Raw genomic sequence first — 21,248 nt, 5'->3', positions numbered from 1 at the left:
TGGTTTCTTTTTTTGTTTGTTTGTTTTTTTGAGATGGAGTCTCGTTCTGTCTCCCAGGCTGGAGTGCAGTGGCCGGATCTCAGCTCACTGCAAGCTCCGCCTCCCGGGTTGACGCCATTCTCCTGCCTCAGCCTCCCAGTAGCTGGGACTACAGGCGCCCGCCACCTGGCCCAGCTAGTTTTTTGTATTTTTTAGTAGAGATGGGGTTTCACTGGGTTAGCCAGGATGGTCTCGATCTCCTGACCTCGTCATCCGCCCGTCTCGGCCTCCCAAAGTGCTGGGATTACAGGCTTGAGCCACCACGCCCGGCCGAAGGAGCATGGTTTCTTGAGTATCCAAGCTGGTTTTTATTACCAGCTGGGTGGATTTGAAGTCCCACCTAGTTCCAGTGCTGTAAAAGAGGTATCTAGAAAGTGATGGTTTTCCTGTGGGTCTTGCACATCAGCTCCTTGGAAGCTTTAATAGAGGATTTTCAGAGAAGTTTCAACAGTGGCCCTGTCCTGAGATTAATAGAGTCAGTGTAGACCACAGAGATAACTTTTTCAGTACAGTAAGTGATGGAGTGGTCTGTGTTAGGAATGACAGCAATAATATCAGGTCCCCAGCTAAGCCACAGAAGCCTTCTTAAACCACAATGTACCTTTAAGTCGATTAGTTTAGGCCTTAACCTCCTAACCACCGTGAGTCAGCCTGGGGGCAGGAACACTGTTCCTTTTGCTCTTGTGAATAGGAACAATTCCTGTGCCTTTTCTCCCTCACTGGTAAGGGTGATTGTAGCTAATCAGGATTATTGAGTATTAACCATGTGCTGGGTGCTGTGCTGAATGCTCCAATTGCATTATCTCATTTGATCCTTTGGTCTCCTGCAGGAGGTAGGCACTATTATTATCTCCTTTCAGGCAATTTGCCCAGTGGTAATGTAGCTAGTGAGAAGAACTAAGATGGAATCCAAGTCCAGCCACCTCTAGATCCTGCACTCTTAACCGCTGGGCACCTCTCTCATTGGGTGGGCACAGGTCTCTCTGTGCTCTCTGCTCTAGGCTCCGGATTCTGGGGACAGTAGGATGGGGAAGGAGGACAGCTCTCCCAGTATAAAGGCCTTCCCTTGTGACTCCATCTCTCTTTTCTGTCTCCCACTCCCAGAAGTGGCTTGCCTCCTCCTTTGTGCTGCCACTACCATTCAGCCAGGGCTGCTTTCATTCTTCACAGATGTTGGGACAGGCTATGGCTACTTAGTTACGTTCCTACCCTCCTGTCCTTAAAGTTAGCACAAGGTCCCTTTCAGGCTTTCTAAGAGTTTTTAATTTGTTTGTTTTTAAACCCAGACCAGCAATGTAAAGACTAGGCATGGATGCCAATGACAGGCCTTTGAGTGGCACCCAGGAATTGTGGTTTTCCTGGGCATCCCAGCACAGGATGGGAGTAGAGGTGGTGAGGAGAGAATTGGGTTAGATGGAGTCTGGGGACGCAGAGTAACTTCGCCTCCTTCCTCCTTGCTTGGAGAGGGAGGGAGGGTCCTCATCGCATTTGCTACCTGTGCAGGTAGGTGGACCTGTCCAGTGGGCAGCCAATGGGAAGCAGAGGAGGTTCAGTTCAGTGATGATGTTTAGCCTCTACTGTGTGCCCTGTGCTGCTGAGTTCATGGAGTACAAAGATGATTCTTGGAGCCTACCTCTAGTAGAGGATGCAGAGGCAGAAAAGGGTAATTTCAATTTCAGTAGGGTTAAGATGGAGGTGAACACAGGAGAGGCCACTAAGCCCGGTGTTGAGGTGACATTTGAGCTGAGTTTCAATGGTCAAGTAAGGGCCTTGTGAGGAGAGATGGGAAGGTTGTATCAGTCTGAAGGAATGGCATCAGCAAAACCATAGAAGCATGGAGTGCAAGCGTGGTGTATTGAGGGGACCTACAAGGAGTGGTACAAGTTGCCACATGCCTCCAACAAAAGAGTTCCTGACACATGGTAGAATCTTAAATGTCATTTCAATAAATGGAGATGGAGGATGATAAGGTGTAGAGGATGAATTGAATCCGAAGCTGTGCATGGGCGTCAGTAGTAATACACACCTGGAATGTGTTATGGTTACTACATGCCAGGCACATATGCTTAGTACTTTTCTACTAACTTAGTTCATCCTCACATGAGCCATATGAAGTAGATATTTTTGTCTCTATTTTTTGTGAGGAAAGTGAGGTCCAGAGAGGCTCAGTAATTTGTCCAAGGTCACACAGCTAGTAAATGACAGAGCTGGGATTTGCAACTAGTTCCAGGTTCTTTCTTTTTTTTTTTTTTTAGGGTTTCACTATGTTGCCCAGGCTAGTCTCATACTCCTGGCTTCAAGCAGTCCTTCTGCCTTAGCCTCCCAAAGTGTTGGAATTGTCGACGTGAGCCACTGTGTCCAGCCGGTCCTGTCTTTTTAACCACTGCTCTGTGTTGCCTTTCTGAAGGCTGTAAGAGTGATGACATGGTCAAATCTCCTTTTTAAATAGGCAACACTGGCTGGCATGCAGTGGGTGGATTTGAGGGGGAAAGGCCCAATGGCCTGCCAGGGCTGTATAAGTCAGAGATGCTTACCTTTGGGCTGTTGAGAGCATGGCCACTGAGGAAGCACCTCTTAGAAGGACCTCAATACTAACACATGCCTGTGGTTCCTCCAGTGTTACTGCCGCTTTGTCTCATCTTGAAAAGAGAATTCTAGATTTGGGGAGATGTCCCAGTGGTACCATCTCAAAGAGCTGCTTGAAGACAAGTTAAAGGATCCTAATGGAAGGGGCAGGCTGGAATTTGGCTATACACAGGCGTCTGGTTCAACATAAATAGGAAAGAGAGGAAAAATAGGATGTTCCCAAAGGACCCCAAACTCCATGTCTGTCTGAACTCTCAGGCCTTCTCCTTTTTCTTTTTCTTTTTTTTTTTTAAGCAGCAGCATCTGTTTTTGCCCTCCATTGGCCATTAAAAATAATAGATAAAATTTTGGTGTGTATTGTGCGCCAGCTCTGTGTAAGCACTGAGACCGTCTCACTTAACACGTAGAACCCCTGTGGAGGTTGGTCTTATTAGAGATGGGGAAGCTAAGGATCAGGGTGGTTTCATAACTTGCCGAAAGTCATGCAGCTAGACAGGAGCGGACCTGGTTTGTGTGAGTCCAGAGCCCACTTCTTTTCCAGTCTTCACCTCCTCTCAGACACCCCATGGAAACAACAACACAGAGGCATGCCTTGGGACCAGCCTTGTCCCGTGTCCTTCCCATAGAGAGACCCACTTCTCGGGTCAGTTTCCATGGCTCAGCATGTGGTGGTCCAGCCTTGCTTCCACATCATTCCTCACGTTCCTCTGTGGCTTAACGAAAGCGTCCCACCTCCCGCCCCTCCATCCTGGTGGCACTCAGAAGGTTCTGTTTTGAGTTCCAGCGGCAATTACTCCCTCGTGGGGAAGGCCTGTTGGCCAGGGAGGCGGGGGCGGGTGGTGCTGGCCAGGTTGGCACGTGTGCTCCCTGTGCGTTTGGCTCTCGAGGTGTTGTATCGAAGATCTTTGTTTTTAATCATAATGTCTCACGTATTTTCTTTCCGTGCTGCTCATTGTTAACTAGGTAGGAGTGGCGGCAAATCTTCCTTTAATTTCCAACATGATGGATTATTAGTTCACTGAAAATGGTGTTTCATTTGCACATGTGCCTCGAGGCTTTTAAATATCAAGCTCATTTGATGATTGTTGGGAATCAATTTAGACTCCACAGTTATGTTCTGTGAGTTGGACTCATGAATCCCCATTAACAGGGGCTAAAGTTCAAAAATTAGAGTGAGTTCAACTCCATACTCTTAATTTCTTCCTTAAAAAAAAAAAATCAATTTTCTTTCCTGAGAATTGACCCGAGAAGCTTTTAAAATTTTTGCTTAAAAGGGAAGAAGACAGTGCAGATGATGAGTTTTTGGTCCCCACCTCTCAGCTTGTTCCTCTCATGAAGCCTGTTCTCCCCTTTCTCAGCCCACAGGCTTTTCTTTTTCTCTTTTCTTTTTTTTGAGACTTACTCTTTTTTTTTTGAGTCTCGCTCTGTCGCCAGGCTGGAGTTCAGTGGCGTGATCGCAGCTCACTGCAAGCTCCACCTCCCAGGCTCAAGCGATTCTCCTGCCTCAGCCTCCCAAGTAGCTCGGACTACAGGTGTGTGCCACCATACCTGGCTAATTTTTGTATTTTTAGTAGAAATGGGGTTTCACCATATTGGCCAGGATGGTCTTAATCTCTTGACCTCACGGTCCGCCCATCTCAGGCTCCCAAAGTGCTGGGACTACAGGTGTGAACCACTGCGCCTGGACCTATAGGCCTTTCTTGATCCTGCTTCTCTTGGCTTTCTGCTTACCTCCTCTCATTTCTTCTAGTTTGTCCTGTACCAGTTGAACAAGATTCATATTTCAGCAAGCCACTTTTTCTTCCCTTTTTCTTTTCTTCTTTTTTTTAATGTTCTGTCACACAGGCTGGAATGCAGTTGGAGTGAACACTGTACACTGCAGCCTCAACCTCCTGGGCTCAAGTAATCCTCCCGCCTCAGCCTCTCAGGTAGCTGGGATCACAGGCGCATGCTAATTTTTTATTAGCCATGCCTGGCTAATTTTTTAATTTTTTTGTAGAGATGAGGTCTTACCATGTTGTCCAGGCTAGTCTTGAAATCCTTGTCTCAAGCAATCCTGTTTCAAAGTGCTAGGATTATAGGTGTGAGCCACCACACCTGGCTTTTCCTTTTTTCTTCTTAGGAAATGAGTCCCCTCTCTAGGATACCTATTGATTCATATTTAAGAGCAATGGGGAGCAGAGTGACCCTGCCACAGCAAAGTGTTAAAGCCTCTTGTCTAGGCCTTCCAGAGCCTTTCTAGCACCAGACAGCCTGGGCCATTGCTTATGTGGTAAATTTTTCTTTTGTCTTTTTAGGTTCAGAGCTGTGGTAAGGATGGAATGTGCGTGTGTGTGCGTGTGTGTGTGTGTGTGTGAGAGAGAGAGAGAGAGAGACACACTCGCATTTAATACAAACGAGAAATGCTTATTTCACAGAAGGTAGCTTTGAATAAGTTTCGGAATTCAGATTTGAAGCTGAGCATAACCAGAAACTTTTACCTGTAAACTTTTTTTTGGGGTTTCCTTCAGAGGAGAAGTGAGAGAAGAAATAATTCTACTCTGGGGAAATGCATAATTTAGAAGCTGTCTGCATGTATAAGAAAACAGACTCTGTATCTGCTGTCTAAACTCAGACTGGCAGCCAGGTCATTGTTTCTTTTTCTCCCCTCTGTATTTGTGTAAGACGAATGGGTCTGGTGTTCTGTGTGCTCCCCAGCGGGCAGCTAAGGCTGTGGACTCCAGCAGCGTTTGGCCTGGGGGAAGCCTACTGCTTGTTTTCCCCTGCCTGTCTTTCCTATTTCCTTACTCTATAACTCACCACCCCTTCCTTTCCTGGACGTGGTGTCTATCCTGAGAATGGAACAGGAATATTAGAAAGGTTGAAGGCCCAGGCGCGGTGGCTCACACCTGTAATCCCAGCACTTTGGGAGGCCGAGGCGGGTTGATCACCTGATGTCAGGAGTTCAAGACCAGTCTTGCCAACATGGTGAAACTCTGTCTCTACTAAAAATACAAAAATTAGCCAGGCGTGGTGGTGGGCACCTGTAATCCTAGCTACCTGGGAGGCTAAGGCAGGAGGATTGCTTGAACCCAGGAGGCGGAGGTTGCCGTGAGCCAAGATTATGCCACTGCACTCTAGCCTGGAAGACAGAGTGAGACTGTCTCAAAAAAGAAGGAAAAAGGAAGGTTGAGGGTATTTCAGGAAACTCCAAGTGGGGTACTTCACTCTACCACCTTTCTACCTGTAACACTATGGCACCCAACAGCATTGGTCTTCTGTGGGCTGTCTTGTCATTCACCTTACCTGCTACTCAGAGTGTGCCCAAGGTGTGATGAAGGGGTTCTGGATCCAAAAGTTTATGTATCTTTCGTCCTATCTCCTGTGATGGCCGGGCCTAACTCTGAGGCAAAGCCGAGAGATTTATTTCCCACTTCCATTTCCTTCAAGTGTTGCTATAATGTTCACTATAACCTGATTTTACATCTTTAAAACTAGAGGTGGGGCCGGGCGCGGTGGCTCAAGCCTGTAATCCCAGCACTTTGGGAGGCCGAGACGGGCGGATCACGAGGTCAGGAGATCGAGATCATCCTGGCTAACACGGTGAAACCCCGGCTCTACTAAAAAAATACAAAAAACTAGCCGGGCGAGGTGGCGGGCGCCTGTAGTCCCAGCTACTAGGCTGAGGCAGGAGAATGGCCTAAACCTGGGAGGCGGAGCTTGCAGTGAGCTGAGATCCGGCCACTGTACTCCAGCCTGGGCAACAGAGTGAGACTCCGTCTCAAAAAAAAAAACTAGAGGTGGGAGGCTGAGCAGGGGCGACATCATAGCTTGGCCCCTGGAGGTCTGAATCCCTTCAACAGTCAGATAACTCACATATAATTGGCCGCTTTGCATGTGGAGCCTCCTTGGCTCAGGGCTGTAGAAGAGGAGTGCTCTCACTGTGGAATAAGGGGTGGTGACTGATACTGTCCTTCAGCCTAGTGCTAGGTAGTGGTGTTGGCCACTCAGGAAGTGTCTCAGAAGTATGGCGGCCTCAGTGACTGCTTTGGTGGGAAGGATTCCAGGGAAGACGGCAGCTTTGCTTTGGAAGATTTGGTTCCAGGAAGGTTTAGAGGAAAAAGAGGATGATGATTTGCAGTCTTTCTCTAAAGATCCAGATGGATCCCAGACTTAGTCCAGCCAGGAAGATCTGATTTTGTTTATCTTCCTTCCCCATCTCCCTAAATAATTTTATCTTCAAAGCATGACGCAGGTGTTAATTAACACTCCCCACTCTCCTGGGAGGTAGGCAAGTGGAAACACCACCCCTATTAGTGAAGCCCAGGGGATAGCAGGTGCGGAAGCCTCAGGCAGGTGAGCCACAGAGAAGCAGAGGAGTCTTAGACCTTGTGGCCCTGCCTTCAGACCTGTATTTGGACTTGCTGCTCACTTAGTTACCTTGGTGCCACCTCGCTTTCTCAGTGTCCTTGGTTCCTAGTAAAAGAGCTGAGGCTGTGGTAGAAAAGATGGATGGTACTATGGGATGAATAATGGGAAGTCAAAGGGCTGGGAAGGAATTCTGGTAAAATTCACTGTTACGGTGAATTTTAGATGCAGGATTCTGATTATGCCATCGATTTCATTCATTTGGTTTAAAAAAATAATGTACTATTTACTTCTGAGTGAGGTGTATTGCAGAGAGAATCACTTCTTAGGAAAGAGGTAACTTACCACTAGGGATCCTGCTGATTGGGAACTTGATCCTTTATATCCCATGCTCAATCTCTAAAGCAAAGCCTGGAGTGTGGGGTTTGCTGCTTCTGCAGGTGATGGTTTCAAGTGTTGGATTCTCAACATCTGGAAATGGATGAGAAACCCAGGCGTGCCTGTTGGATGTGGTGAACCTCTAGAGGCTAAACTTTTCCTTCTCCTTTAACCACTTGCCTTGGTTGGCTCAGGAGAGGGGGCCCTGAGGAGTCCTCTCCCTGGGGCTGTAGGTGGTAGCACATCTTCAAGCCTGATGTTATCTAGGGCTGCCTGGGAATGATGATAATGCGTGTGCTGGGTGTCTAATGAAACTGCTGGGATGATACTGAACTTCCCTCTCCAGAAAAGCAGCCAGACTGGAGTCTCCAGTGGTTTCTTTCTCATTCTTTGGGTATCTTGGACATAATACAAGGAACAGAAAAGTAGATCATTTGATCCTATAAGTGTTGCCTTCTTCATGGGTAGCAGTTGGATTCTGCTTGCTTTGTAGGGAGCCCTGCTCCATCAGCCAACGTTAGTCCTCTTTCCTTGATGTTACAGGCTGCTGAGAACTAGCCCTAGACCTCTGCGTGAGGGTTCTTCTGCCGAAGACATCACCAGTGTGTGGAGCCTGCCCCACACCCACCCGCTGCCAAACCACGGCCTTTACCTGTGTCTTCCGGTGTTTCCCGTGCGACCCATCCTGTGGGAGTGCCTCGTGGGCTGCCCCAGAGTTCACCCCACACTCAGCCGCGCCAATGGTGAAGATGACAAGATCGAAGACTTTCCAGGCATATCTGCCTTCCTGCCACCGGACCTACAGCTGCATTCACTGCAGAGCTCACTTGGCCAATCATGATGAACTAATTTCCAAGGTACACGTTTCCAGCAGGCCTTCCTTGCCTACCTCGGGGAGGGCGCTTAGTGCTCCTAAGGTTGCAGAGGTTTGCAGGCTCTCTCAAGAATATTTGTACTCCATCTTTGTACAGGGAGGGCTGACCCACATGACTGTCTCACTCAACTGAGAAATAACTCTGAGTTGGAGGGACAGAGTAGTAGTTTAATTTGTTATTTTGGAAATGAGGTGTCATCCTTGTTGGAGGCTTTGGGGGCTGGCAGCTTGCAGGCCAGAAAAGGGAAGGGCTGGGGATTGATGGGAGCCTTGTGCTCAGCTTGCTTGGTTTAGGTTGGCGGACGAAGAGTGAAGAGTGCTCACTGCTCAGAAGGTGAATTCTAAGAAAGCAGGGGGATGTCTTGCAAGAGGAGTTCCTTAGCAAGAAGAGAGAGCCCCCAGGAAGTTGTGAGACTGTGGAGTTACTAAAGTGGGTGGCCTTTGGCAGGGACCAAAAGTGGCTTGTTGAAGAGCAGACCCTCTGGCCTGTGGGGGCCTTTAGGGCTTATACATGAGGTAATAATGGCATGACATTTGATCATGATCAGAAGAATGGAACCCAATTTTTCCTGAGGTGCTTAGGCAGCTACTTTCTAAAGATGGGGCTGGGGGATTATCAAGTAAATAAACCAACATGCCAGTTGTGCAATTCAGGAAATGGATCCTTCAGGCAGCGTTCTCAGGGGAACTGCTTCCCTCCTGGCCCTAGATTCCCAGGGGAAGAGAAACAGGTTTTACTAGGCTGCATGACAAAGAGAAAGAGATCATGGGAGACTTTTCCCTTACAAAAGCATCTTTACCCAGAACCAGGACTTCACACCATTAAAGTAAAAACAAACCAACCCACCTTTACACAGACCCAGATGAAGTTTTTTGTTTTGTTTTTAAATCGGTGTTCCTCATCTGTTTACAAGACCTGCTGGAAAAGGTGGCTGTTGCTTTCTTTGTCTCTGGTTTGGTAGCCCCAGCCAGAGAGGAACGAAGGATCTAGTCAGCTCTTGTAGAACAGTCCTCTCTAGCTGGCTGATTTGACCTGGGAGGTGAAGAAAGCTGCCCAAACAACCACATCTGTAGTAGTAAGGCTTTTCAAATCAGGCCTGAGGACCGAACCCCCTGTTCTAGCCATTCTCCAGGGTCTAAGGTGACCACAGAGCTTGAAGCGTACAGCCCCTTAGAGTCCTATCCTCTGGCCAGACTTGTGAATCTGCCCCACTTTCTTTTCTTTATGGTTCTGTTAATTCCTCTCCTTTACGCTGCCTACATTTCAGCCAGCCTTTAGCTTCCTTCTCAGCTTCCCTTTGAATTTTGGGGAACCCCTTGAGTCTGGAAGTTTGAATGTGAGAAGGTGTCAGTGAGAGAAGAGAGGAGTTGGTCTCTTGGGTGCTGGAATAGGGTTTGCGAAGTTGGAGGGGAATTGTGAGTTGTCCGTTTTTTTTTTGGAAATCTCTAGAGAAATTATTTGCCTATATCTACTGGGAAAGCCAAGAGATCTTTTTTTTTAATACAAGGAATCAGGCCGGGCGCGGTGGCTCAAGCCTGTAATCCCAGCACTTTGGGAGGCCGAGACGGGCGGATCACGAGGTCAGGAGATCGGGACCATCCTGGCTAACACGGTGAAACCCCATCTCTACTAAAAAATACAAAAAACTAGCCGGGCGACGTGGTGGGCGCCTATAGTCCCAGCTACTCGGGAGGCTGAGGCAGGAGAATGGCGTGAACCTGGGAGGTGGAGGTTGCAGTGAGCTGAGATCCGGCCACTGCACTGCAGCCTGGGCGACAGAGCGAGACTCCGTCTCAAAAAAAAAAAAAAAAAAATACAAGGAATCAGTGCTATGTATCATAAGAAATTGAGGTACCAATAAATTTTAGCACCCTCTATGTACTAAAAAGTGCAGCTTGACACTTTATAAATGTTACCTTAACCTTCGTATGAAGTCTTTAAGGTAGGTGACATGAGTCATATTTTATGCGGATGAAGAAGCTGAAACTCATAAAACTTGTCCAAGATGTCAAATCAGAGGTTCAGAGAAGAGTGATTACTCTGAGTGGGTGTTCAGGAGGGATTGCTGGAGGAGGTGGTTCTTTGATCTGGGCCTTGTAAGATGGGCAGAAGTTGAGTATGTGGAGATGGTAATGGCCTTCAGAATTTATGTCTTACCTCTTTGGCCTGGTGTACAGGGCCTTTGACAATTTGGCAGAGTCTGACTTTTTTGTTAGGTCTCCAGCCAGCTCTCTACTTTGTTTCAGCCACTCGGAACCAAGCCACATTCCCTGAATATGCAGGTATGGGTGTTTCAGGGCTGTGTGCCTTAGTCAAGAGTGTCCCTTCTCCTTCACCTCCCTCCTTCACTCCTTTCTCCTGAGCTCTTTCTTATTCGTCCTTGGGCATGGCCTATATCTGCTTTACATCTCAGGGTCAGAACCTGACCCATGGCAAGATCTCAGTAAATGATAAATGAATAGATGGAGGTTGAGCCTTGGAGAAGACAAGTAATGAGAAAAAAAAATACTTTGTTGGCCTCATGTCCTTCCTGTCCCTTTTGGGGCAGAAAGGCTCATTCACAAGTCCAGGCCAAAGTCAGCACAGGCTTCAGTTTCATTGGCTCAGGCCGGTACACAGATGGGGTGCATTAGAGCTTGATGATTTAAAGGGTTGGGTGAAATGCCTGGCTGTGGGGAGAGCTGTGGGAGCTGCGGCTGGCATTGCACAAAGATTCCTTTATTTCACTCCACAGCCACCCCCGGCGTTAAATAATCTATAGATTCTTATGCAGGTCTGCCTAATGGAAAGATCATTGCCCCAGCCTCCTCCTTGGAAAATAGGCCTTTCTTTTCATTCCCCCCGCCCCACCTCTCTTCCATTTAAGAAAGTTCAAGGAGAGAATGTCTCTCCTGTTCTCCTCTCTTGACTTAATCTCCTATGCAGTTTCAGAATCTGCCCAGTGGGAGTTAGGAGCTGGGAAGCAGATAACTGGAGCTGGATCAGCAGTGTAATTAAATGATACTTTGTACTGGTAATAGGGCCTTTCATCTGAAAGCTTGACATTCGTTTGGTAAAAAAAAAAGAAAAAAAGAGAAAAAAAAATGAGTGCTTTCATTATGAAGAAGGGGATACAAAAATCTGAGTGTGTGACCAGCAGTGAACCGGGACTAGGACTGGAACTTCAGGCTCCCTTCTATCGGTGTGCCTAAGCCTACATGGAAGTGTAGAGTTACAAAGTTTTTAAAAACAAATGGAGTCTGTATTGCCATGGTGGTGGAAAGAATCCCGTACCAGTCTTTCTACCTTCATAGCTTACTCTAGATCCCTAGAGGCCTAGTTACGTGCAATCAGCTGTCCAACTTCCAAGCCTCAGTTTCTCACTCATAAAATGGGTAAAATAATGTTTACTATGTTTAATGCTGTCTTAGTCCATTAGGGCTGCTAAAACAGTGTATCATAGACTAGTTAGCTTATAAACAACAGAAGTTTATTTCTCACAGTTCTGGAGGCTGGGAAGTCCAAGTTCAAGACACCACCAGATTGAGTCCAGTGAGGCCCTGCTTTCTGGTCCACAGACAGATCCTTGGCACTTAATCTGACATGGTAGAAGGGAAGGGTCTCTCTCTGGCCTCTTTATAAGGACACTAATCCCATTCACAAGAGCTTTGGCCTGATGACCTGATCACCTCCCAAAGGCCTGATCTCCCACTACCATCATCTTTGGAGTGAGCATTTCAACATATGAATTTTGGGGAGACATTCAGACCATAGCAGATGTCTCTAGCGGCCAGCACCTAGTGTGTGCTCATGATATGCTATCCCAATAACAGTCCTGTGGAGTAGGCATACACCTCACTGGGGGAGCCCGTTTATCTCATTGCATTGTTAGGAGGCTCAGATGAGATCATGGATGTGTGGGTGGTTTGCAAATCACAAACCTCTATGTAAATATAAAGTAGTCTGTTTGCTTCTCTTGGCCTTACTGTCCAAAAGAAGAGAACAGAAAGGCAAGGGGGTGGGTTGGAGGGAATTATTCCTGCCTGACACCAATGAGTTTTAGTTTGGCTAAGATAGGTTCACTTGGTACCTGAGGCACAAGAAGAGTTGGATATGAGAAGGGGTAATAGCAAGCCAAGCGTATCTGTAGAAAGGTAACATGGCATTTTCTCTGTAAAATGGTAAAGAGGGTAGGGGGAAAAGCTCTTTGAATTGATGACAGAACTATCTAGGGAATGTGCCGAGGCATCCTACAATTTCTTTCTTAGGGGGTGTTGTGGTCTAAATGCTGGAATGTTTGCATGCAGAGGTATTTTGAGTTGGCATGAGGAGTTGCTCACATTGTTTCTTCCCTAATGGTACATATAAGCCCTAGTATAAAAATATACTTTGGTTATAAAATAATAATAGCTTCATTTGGAACAGTTAGTAGCCAGCCCTAGTGAGAATAATCTAAACACTCATTTTAGTGGACATAATCTATTATGGAAACCTGGGTCTTCACAAAGCTTTTGTATGAAAATGTTCTGTCTGTCATACTCCCTTTGCCTCTCTTCTGCCAACCCCTTAATGGCATTGTGGAGTAGGCCATTTAGGAAGGATAAATTGGATTAATCTGTCACAGACCCACTTCGGGGCCTTGTGACTTCATGCCAACACACAGTTGCGTTAGTGCTCTGGGTCCTGGAGGAAAGGAGTTGTAGGGTGCTGTACAGGGGTATCTAATGGAGGCAGGATGAGGAAACCTTTTGCTCAGTCTCCAGAACTATTTACGTTATTGTTATATCAGATCTATAGGTCAGATTATCTTCTGGTGACAAATACGGAATTTCCAGAATTACAGATCATCTCATTCAAACCTCTCTTCATGAGGAAACAGGCCATGGGTGACTCAGTGATCAGACTGAGGTCACACAGCCTCAGAGCCAGGGCCGTCCACTTCGTACCCCTCCCCAGCGTTCTGTGTGAGGAGCCCTGGCCTGACTTGTTTTCAAGCTCTGGGCAGTCTTTCTGAGGTTAGGAACATTTAGAAGGCAGGTGGTTTTTGTTCCCTGTGGGGTTCCATTGGGCTTACAGTGGTGACATTTTGGTTTTCCCTTCCTGTCTAGAGATTAGATGCAGCATTGCTTTGAGAAGAGTCAGGGAGTGAGATGTTCTGAAGCCTTGTATTGATCTAGTGGCTGCCAAGAGGTAGACTCTGCCATTGGTTTCCCACCTCTGGCTCTGAGCCCTGGTGTTCTACACCAGTGTAGTGTAGTACCCCCGTGCAGTGGCGTGGAGGCAGTGCCACGGAGGGAGTGCTGCTATGGAAGTACTGAGATCTGTCCCATCCCGTCCTCTCTACCTATCAGGGCAGAGATTTGTTTCTCAATTCCCATGGCTCACCAGTTTGGTTTGTTTGTTTGAAATTTTTTTTTTTTGAGACAGAGTTTCATTCTTGTTGTCCAGGTTGGAGTACAGTGGCACAATCTTGGCTCACCTTAGCCTCTGCCTCCCAGGTTCAAGCGATTCTCCTGCCTCAGGCTCCTGAGTAGCTGGGATTACAGGCATGCACCACCACGCTCAGCTAATTTTGTATTTTTAGTAGAGACGAGGTTTCTCCATGTCGGCCAGGCTGATCTCGAACTCCCGACCTCAGGTGATCCTCCCACCTCGGCCTCTTAAAGTGCTGGGATTACAGGCGTGAGCCACCGTACCCAGTCTTTTTTTTTCTTTTTCTTTGCGGGGGGTGGGGATGGGGTCTTGCTCTGTGGCCCAGGCTGGAATGCAGTGGTATGATTTCACTGCACCCGGCCAGTTTGCGTTTTTAATGTACAATAAAACTACTCTCTAAAATCGTGATGGAATTATCTATGTCCTGAAAACCTCATGTAAATAATAAATATAGGAACATAATTTCTAAAAATCCCCTCGTTTCTTTTTTTTCTCCAGATGCCCTGGAAAACAGTATAGTGAGCATTGAGTTATATCACTAGTAGTGTTGTTAGTGGCTGCTGTGTCACATCAGACAACATAATTCATAAAGGATATGTACAATATAATCAGACCAGAATGCCAGTTAGCAAGAATTAAAAATAAAGATGAAAAGAAATCAGAAATATATACAATATGAGATGGAACTCTTGAAGATAATTATTCTATGAACTTATCTAATTTGCAAAATAGATAATTTTAGCCCTAACTTTGTTAATTGAGCTCTAATTTTGATATTCAGTGGATATAACGTAATGATTTTTACAAAAACTATACTCGAATAAAATTCATATTTTTTAAGAGGAAGGAAAAAACAGATTGCTGGCATAAATGTCTATCTCAAAAAGTAAACCTTTTGTTTCTAGAGTAGTGGGACTTGGCTCTTTACCGGAGCAGTGGTACTAAGAAGCAGAAGGGTGGGAACAACTGCTTTCTATGGCCCGAGCTCTAGTGGGTGCCTCTGCCACTTTGCTGTTGAATGTCAGTGTTTCTTTTTTATTTATTTTTTTGAGATGGAGTCTCACTCTGTTGCTCAGGCTGGAGTGCAGTGGTGCGATCTCGGCTCACTGCAACTTCCGCCTCCTGAGTTCAAGAGATTCTCCTGTCTCAGTCTTCAGAGTAGCTGGGATTACAGGCATGCACCACCACACCTGGCTAATTTTTGTATTTTTAATAGAGACAGGGTTTTGCCATGTTGGCCAGGCTGGTCTCGAACCCCTGACCTCAAGTTACCCGCCTGCCCTGGCCTCCCAAAGTGCTAGGATTACAGACGTGAGCCATGACGCCTGGCCATGTCAGTGTTTCTTAAACATCACTTCTAAGCTACAGCCAATACAGCCAAAGCAGAAGTGACAAATTATGGAAGAGTTCCAGCACAATCCAGTAAGTCCAGTTTCAACACATGCTCTACCCATTTGGCTTTTATAAAAGAGAATTACATTTCCCAAACCCAAATTACTTAATTCTTTTCTTCAAGTATGTGACCTTTGAAAGCCCTGTCTCCTACTAATGAAGCATTGACTTTTTTGTACTCCTGTAGAAGTATCTGTTGACCACCCAGGAAGGCGTGGCAGGTGAATCAAATCTGTACAGAAAGTCTCCAAACAAAGGGATGTGGTTACTTTACAGTGTTTCTTGGTGAAAAGAAACTATGTGGGGCTTGTAAAATATAGTATCTTATGGTACCTTTCCTCCATAGGGGCAGAGATTGAACGTGTTCAGGATGAAAAGAGCCATGAATTAGGCTGGGATTTTTTTTTTTTTTCTCTCTTTTTGATACAGAGTCTCACTCTGTCACCCAGGCTGGAGTGCAGTGGTGCAATCTTGGCTCACTGCAATCTCCACCTCCTGGGTTCAAGCAATTCTCGTGTCTCAGCCACCTGAGTCACTGGAATTATAGGCGTGCATCACCATGCCCAGATGATTTTTGTATTTTTAGTAGAGATGAGGTTTCACTGTGTTGGCCAGGCTGGTCTCGAACTCCTAACCTCAAGCAATCCGCCTGCCTCTGCCTGCCAAAGTGCTGGGATTACAGATGTGAGCCACCGCACCCAGCTTGGGATAATTTTTTTTGCTTGGGATAATTTCTATAGCACAGTTGGTCCACAGTGGGACCATTTTAACTGTATCTCAAGAGTTTCTGGTGTATGTGGGGACTGTGCCTATACTTGCTCTTTTCATCTTATTGATTCCGTTCTGTCTTTGCACAAATACTAATTATGTACTCTGTGTGTGTGTGTGTGTGTGTGCGTGTGCACGTGCACGCGCATGCACATAGCACTATTTTAGATATTATAATACTACCCTCAAAAATTTTCTCAGGGAACTTTTATCTTAGTTTGGGAGATAATAGATTCATGTTATGCCTTCTTGAAGTTTCTACCTCATCTTTTATGTTTCTCTTAAAGCAGTTATCACAGTGTGATGACACGTTTCCCATTAGCCTGTGGATTACTTGAGGAGACGATTGTGATACCATTTTTGTGTCTCTAGAAGCAGCATGGCTCCTAAGACTGGTAAATTCTCGGTGAATATTTGAGTGACTTGGTACTCAGATAGAGATCTTTTTTTTTTTTTTTTTTTTTGAGACGGAGTCTCGCTCTGTGGCCCAGGCTGGAGTGCAGTGGCCAGATCTCAGCTCGCTACAAGCTCCGCCTCCTGGGTTGACGCCATTCTCCTGCCTCAGCCTCCCGAGTAGCTGGGACTACAGGCGCCCACCACCTCGCCCGGCTAGTTTTTTTTTTTTTTGTATTTTTTAGTAGAGACGGGGTTTCACCGTGTTAGCCAGGATGGTCTCGATCTCCTGACCTCGTGATCTGCCCTTCTCGGCCTCCCAAAGTGCTGGGATTACAGGCTTGAGCCACCGCGCCTGGCTCAGATAGAGATCTTTATCAGTGAATTTCAGTCTGGGTCCATGGACGGGCTTCAAGGACTCCATGAAATTGTGTGTGTCATTCTGTGGGCATGTATATTTTTCTAGGGAGGGTTTCATGGCTTTCATCAGGCTCTCCACCAAAGATACTGTTGGTTAGAAAAGGAAAAAAACACACACACAACCAAACTTTAAGATCCATCTGTCTAGAAAACGCAGTTCTGGGAAGACTTGGTGGAAGAAGTAGCATTGAACTGTGCTTGGAAGCAGAAGCCTCAAATGATGGGGAGGAGCTGATAAAAGGAGCGGCAGGAACAAAGAGCCAGAGGCAGGGAGCACACAGGCAGCAGCCATTTTTTAGGGTAGAGGTTGAAAAACTGTGAAAACATTGAAAGTGTAGGTCGAAGCCAGATTATTAGAAGAATAGAAGCTAGGATGTTATCCCATTGACAGTTGGTTACTACTGAAGACTTTTAAACAGGTAATGACATGGCCAGCAAATGGTCAGTGTTGCCGTGGTGTGGCAGATGAACTAGTGAGGAAGAGACTAGAAGGGGGCAAGTGGTGTCTGTCCGTTGCAGTGGTCTGAATGTGTTCCAGGCACATGGTGGTCATTCAGCAAATACTCATTGACCACTGCTTGGCAAAGAAATAGAAGCATTCTATGGTTTAAAAAAAAAAAATTGTCTTTATCATTTGTAGGCATGGACAAGGGGAATTGAGTTCAGGAAGTCACATGCTTTAAATGGGAGGCAGACCTGTCCCACAGTCATGCCTGCTCCCTGCAAAAATTAATGATCTGGGCACACATAGAGTTGCTCACCAATTTAGTATCAAGGGAGCTGCTTGGGACCAAATCTGGCGAATCATCTTTATGTTTTGTTTTTCTTTTGCTGCAGACTGCAGGCAGCTGGAGCACAAAATCTGCTCAAATGTGATCCTTTCTGTGTGGTTACTTTAAATACCAAAAGGAAATGTTGACTTGAGCGATGAGGCGTACCCTGAAAATTAACTCTGTGGTTTGCAGATGCCTTTAAGGTTCCAATCATAAGACTGTTTTGTATATTATTAGTGTCTAGGCTCTCAGCAGGGACACTGGTAATCAAGCTTGTATTCCCAGTGAAAAATTCAAAGAAACTCTTTTTCATCAGGGTGTTCACCCTGGGAAGCAAGGAGTGGGTGCAGGATCCCTCTGTTTCTGTTTGAGCGGTGGCACTTCCTCTGGCCTCTGGAGTGATAAATCTGCACTCTTGCTAGTTTGGCTCTTTGTATTTGGGGGCCTGACTAGAATCCACTGTCATACACTACTTGTTCGGTTCCATAATTCTTGTGTTTTAAACAACATTTAAACCTAGATGGTAGGGATACGGAGATGAGTCCTGCACTTAAAGAGCCTGTGACGTTTAGGAAACAAGGGAAAGCGAGGCTCACCATGGAGGGTAGAAGAACTTTACAGATAAGGTTATTTGGTGTTGTAACAAACACACAAGATGAAAAATTACGTTGCTGCTATTAGCTACTATTGATTGAACACCTCCTTAGGTTTATATATATATATAGAATCTCGCTATGTTGCCTAGGCTGATCTCAAACTCCTCACCTTCAGCAGACCTCCCACCTCAGCATCCTGAAGTGTTGGGATTACAGGTGAGCCACCACATTGACACTGGTCCTAAAGACTTACACTTTTTTTTGTTTTTGAGATGGAGTCCCACTCTGTTGCCCAGGCTGTGCAGTGGCACAATCTCTCTCACTGCAGCCTCTGCCTTCTGGGTTTGAGCAATTCTCCTGCCTCAGCCTCTCGAGTAGCTGGGATTACAGGTACCTACCACCACGCCCAGCTAGTTTTTGTATTTTTAGTAGAGATGTGGTTTCACCACGTTGGCCAGGCTGGTCTCGAACTCCTGACCTGACCTCAAGTGATCCACCTGCCTCAACCTCCCAAAGTGCTGGGATTACAGGCGTGAGCTACTGCACCCAGAACACTTTCTTCTTGATTGAGCACCTACTGTGTACCAGGAACTCCTTTAGGTATTTTACTTACTCTGTCACTTTACAACATCCTTTCAAGGTGGGGATTAATTAAGGCCATAGGTTACCAGGTTACCAAGAAGCCAGATGGGTTCAGATTCAGATCTGCTCATGTACTTTTTGCTCCCACTTGGCAATGTGGCCTAGGTTCTTTCGGCCTTGCCTGTTTTATGGTCTCACTCAGTAATCCTTGTGGCAAATCCCACCCTTTCTTCCCTCCTGTCATTTCCTTTACCTTGGTGAATCCTCCTCCTTTCCTCTCTCTCTTTTCAGTTTCTACCCATTCTTGAAGAACAGCTCACATCTTTTTTTCTTCTAGTGAGTCTTCCTGGTCTATAGGATGCTCTGAATGTCAGTGGAACTCACTGTCTGGTTGTTCATTTTAATGACTGTCTTGTGGTATGGTCTGTGTTGTTATGGTTGCATGCACTTTTTATGTATAATTGTCTTGCTTCCTAACATGATTCTCAATGTCCTGGAGTCATAGATGCTCAGAACTTTATGGCTGAAGGTACCTTTGAACCTGGAGTTTCTAGTTCAACTCCTCATTTTACAGATTAGGAAACCAAGGCCCAGAGAGAAGCTGAGGGCCTCTTGATTTTGCACTTTGCCACCTCCCCTCCACCACACCACCTTGCACATAGCTGGTGCTTGTAAGTGCTGGAGGAAGCCCTGGGAGAGGGCATCCGGAAGATTGACAGTGTCAAGCACTATGATCTTGGGCAACACTGCTCACCTCTCTGGCTCTCCCTTTTCTTCATTTATCCAAATGAGTGCAATAGGTTAGACTGTCTTTAAAGTTCCTTCTACTTCCCCCTGCATCTTCTGAGTCTAATGTAGTAGCATAAGATGATATGAGGCCATATAACATAGCAGCTCGTGGTATAACCTCTGAGCCAGACCGCCTGGGTTCCAACCCTGGCTTATTCATTTGGTAACTGTGTACATTAAGTAATCCCTCTGTGTCTTTTTTTTTTTTTTTTTTTTTTTTTTGAGACAGAGTCTTGCTCTGTCACCCAGGCTGGAGTGCAATGGTGTGATCTCAGTTCACTGCAACCTCCACCTCCCAAGTTGAAGCAGTTCTCCTATTCAGCCTCCTAAGTAACTGGATTACAGGTGCCTGCCACCACACCAGCTTTTTTCTTTTTTTGTTTTTTTTTTGGTAGAAGATGGGGTTTTGCCATGTTGGCCAGGCTGGTCTCGAACTCCTGACCTCAGGTGATCCACTGGCCTCGGCCTCCCAAAGTGCTGGGATTACAGGCGTGAGCCACTGCGCCCAGTCCCCTTTGCGTCTTAATGGCCTCACCGGCAAATGGGAATAATAGTAATATTATTAAGTAATCCCATACCTGATGGGATTTTTGTGGAAATTAAATGAGATAATCGATGTGAAGCCCTCACCACAGGGCCTGGCATATGACAAATGCTCAATAAATGTTGGAAGCTAGTGTTATTCTATGAATAGTCACTAGGGAAAACCAAATGGAAAGTGACAGAACTAGGGCCTGGCACCCTAACAGGCCTGGCACACTTGCTTGTTGCCCTTCTTTTTGGAGAGTCTCAGCAGTTGCCTTTGAGCCCTACAGCTGTCATCCGTGGTCTTTTGAGGCCTCTCATTGTGGAGTCGCTTGTTCCTTATCCCAGGGAGACCAGCAGGTCTCAGGAGGTAATGAAATAGCAGCACCTTCCACTACCGCTCTCTGGGGCCTTACCTGCAGGCAGCAGCGAGGCCTCTCTAGAATGCCAATGGAAAAGCCTGCCCCTGCCTGCTTCCCTTCCAGTCTGTCAGGTGGTTCCTGTGCCTCTGACCCAGCCGAGGACCTCAGTCGGCTGTGACACAGCAGCCTAGGCGGCTGGAAGAGAAGTCCCTGGCCTGGACAGTGAAGCTGGAGCTGAGAATTGCTTGTCAGTTTGATTCCTTCTGTGACGCTTCGGGTGGGGGGCGGGGGAATGTTTTGAAGGAAACCACTTTCTTTATCTTAAAAAAACAAAACCAAAAAAGAATCTCTGATAACCTTTGTTTCCAAAGCACTCAGCAAAGCTGCTGAAAGGAGGGTTTGACCTGGTGACCCAGAGTATTATCTCTGGGGTAAGGGCTGCCCAGCCAAGAGGAGCTTTAGCTGTTTCCCTCCTTTCCCTGGCTGGACAGTGAGTCGGAGGAGGAGGGGGAGAGGAAGAGACGAGGAGATGGCTCCGCCAGCTGCTGCTAAAACAACAACATCTGATCAGTCCGTAAACTCCCTCCCCTCCAGACCACAGTGATGTCAAGAGGCGGAGCAGGTGGCGCTGGGTCTCCCTTTGCCTTTAGTCCCTGACACCCTTGGGTCTTTGAAGGGGTAAATTGTGATCATCAAAAGGAAAATTCTCTATCTTTGGGGCCCCAGGAGCTCCTTTTCCTTCCTGTTAGGGTTGGCTCCACCAAGAGCAATTTTCTGTTTCCTCATGTATCTGTTGGGAAGCTAACTGTCACCTTAGCGTCCCAGCCGATAAATGAGGAAACAGATAAGTGTTTCCTCACCAAAACGAAAAATCCCTGAGTGAACCCTTCTGCACTGCGCCTGTCAATTTATTCCACGTTGCGGAGCTCCTCTTAACGTGTTAGACCCTGGGAATACAGTGGCAAACAGATGCAAGCTTTGCCTTCACTGAGCCTGTACCCAGTACCCTTT

General features: G+C 46.5%; 1 protein-coding gene across 1 annotated transcript in view; it reads left to right on the top strand.

Annotated features, from left to right (window-relative positions):
* The window catches only part of YPEL2 (yippee like 2), a 65,369-nt gene that overhangs the window by 12,016 nt on the left and 32,105 nt on the right, over positions 1-21,248 (top strand). The window contains exon 2 of the mRNA XM_023204643.2: positions 7,894-8,207. Within this exon, the coding sequence (XP_023060411.1) occupies positions 8,091-8,207 (117 nt within the window). The 5' untranslated portion in view covers positions 7,894-8,090. The remainder of the gene's footprint in view (positions 1-7,893; positions 8,208-21,248) is intronic.

The sequence above is a fragment of the Piliocolobus tephrosceles genome, chromosome 16 (assembly GCF_002776525.5).
Source record: "Piliocolobus tephrosceles isolate RC106 chromosome 16, ASM277652v3, whole genome shotgun sequence".
Classification (NCBI taxonomy): Eukaryota; Metazoa; Chordata; class Mammalia; order Primates; family Cercopithecidae; genus Piliocolobus; species Piliocolobus tephrosceles.
This window is presented reverse-complemented; position numbering and strand designations above follow the sequence as displayed.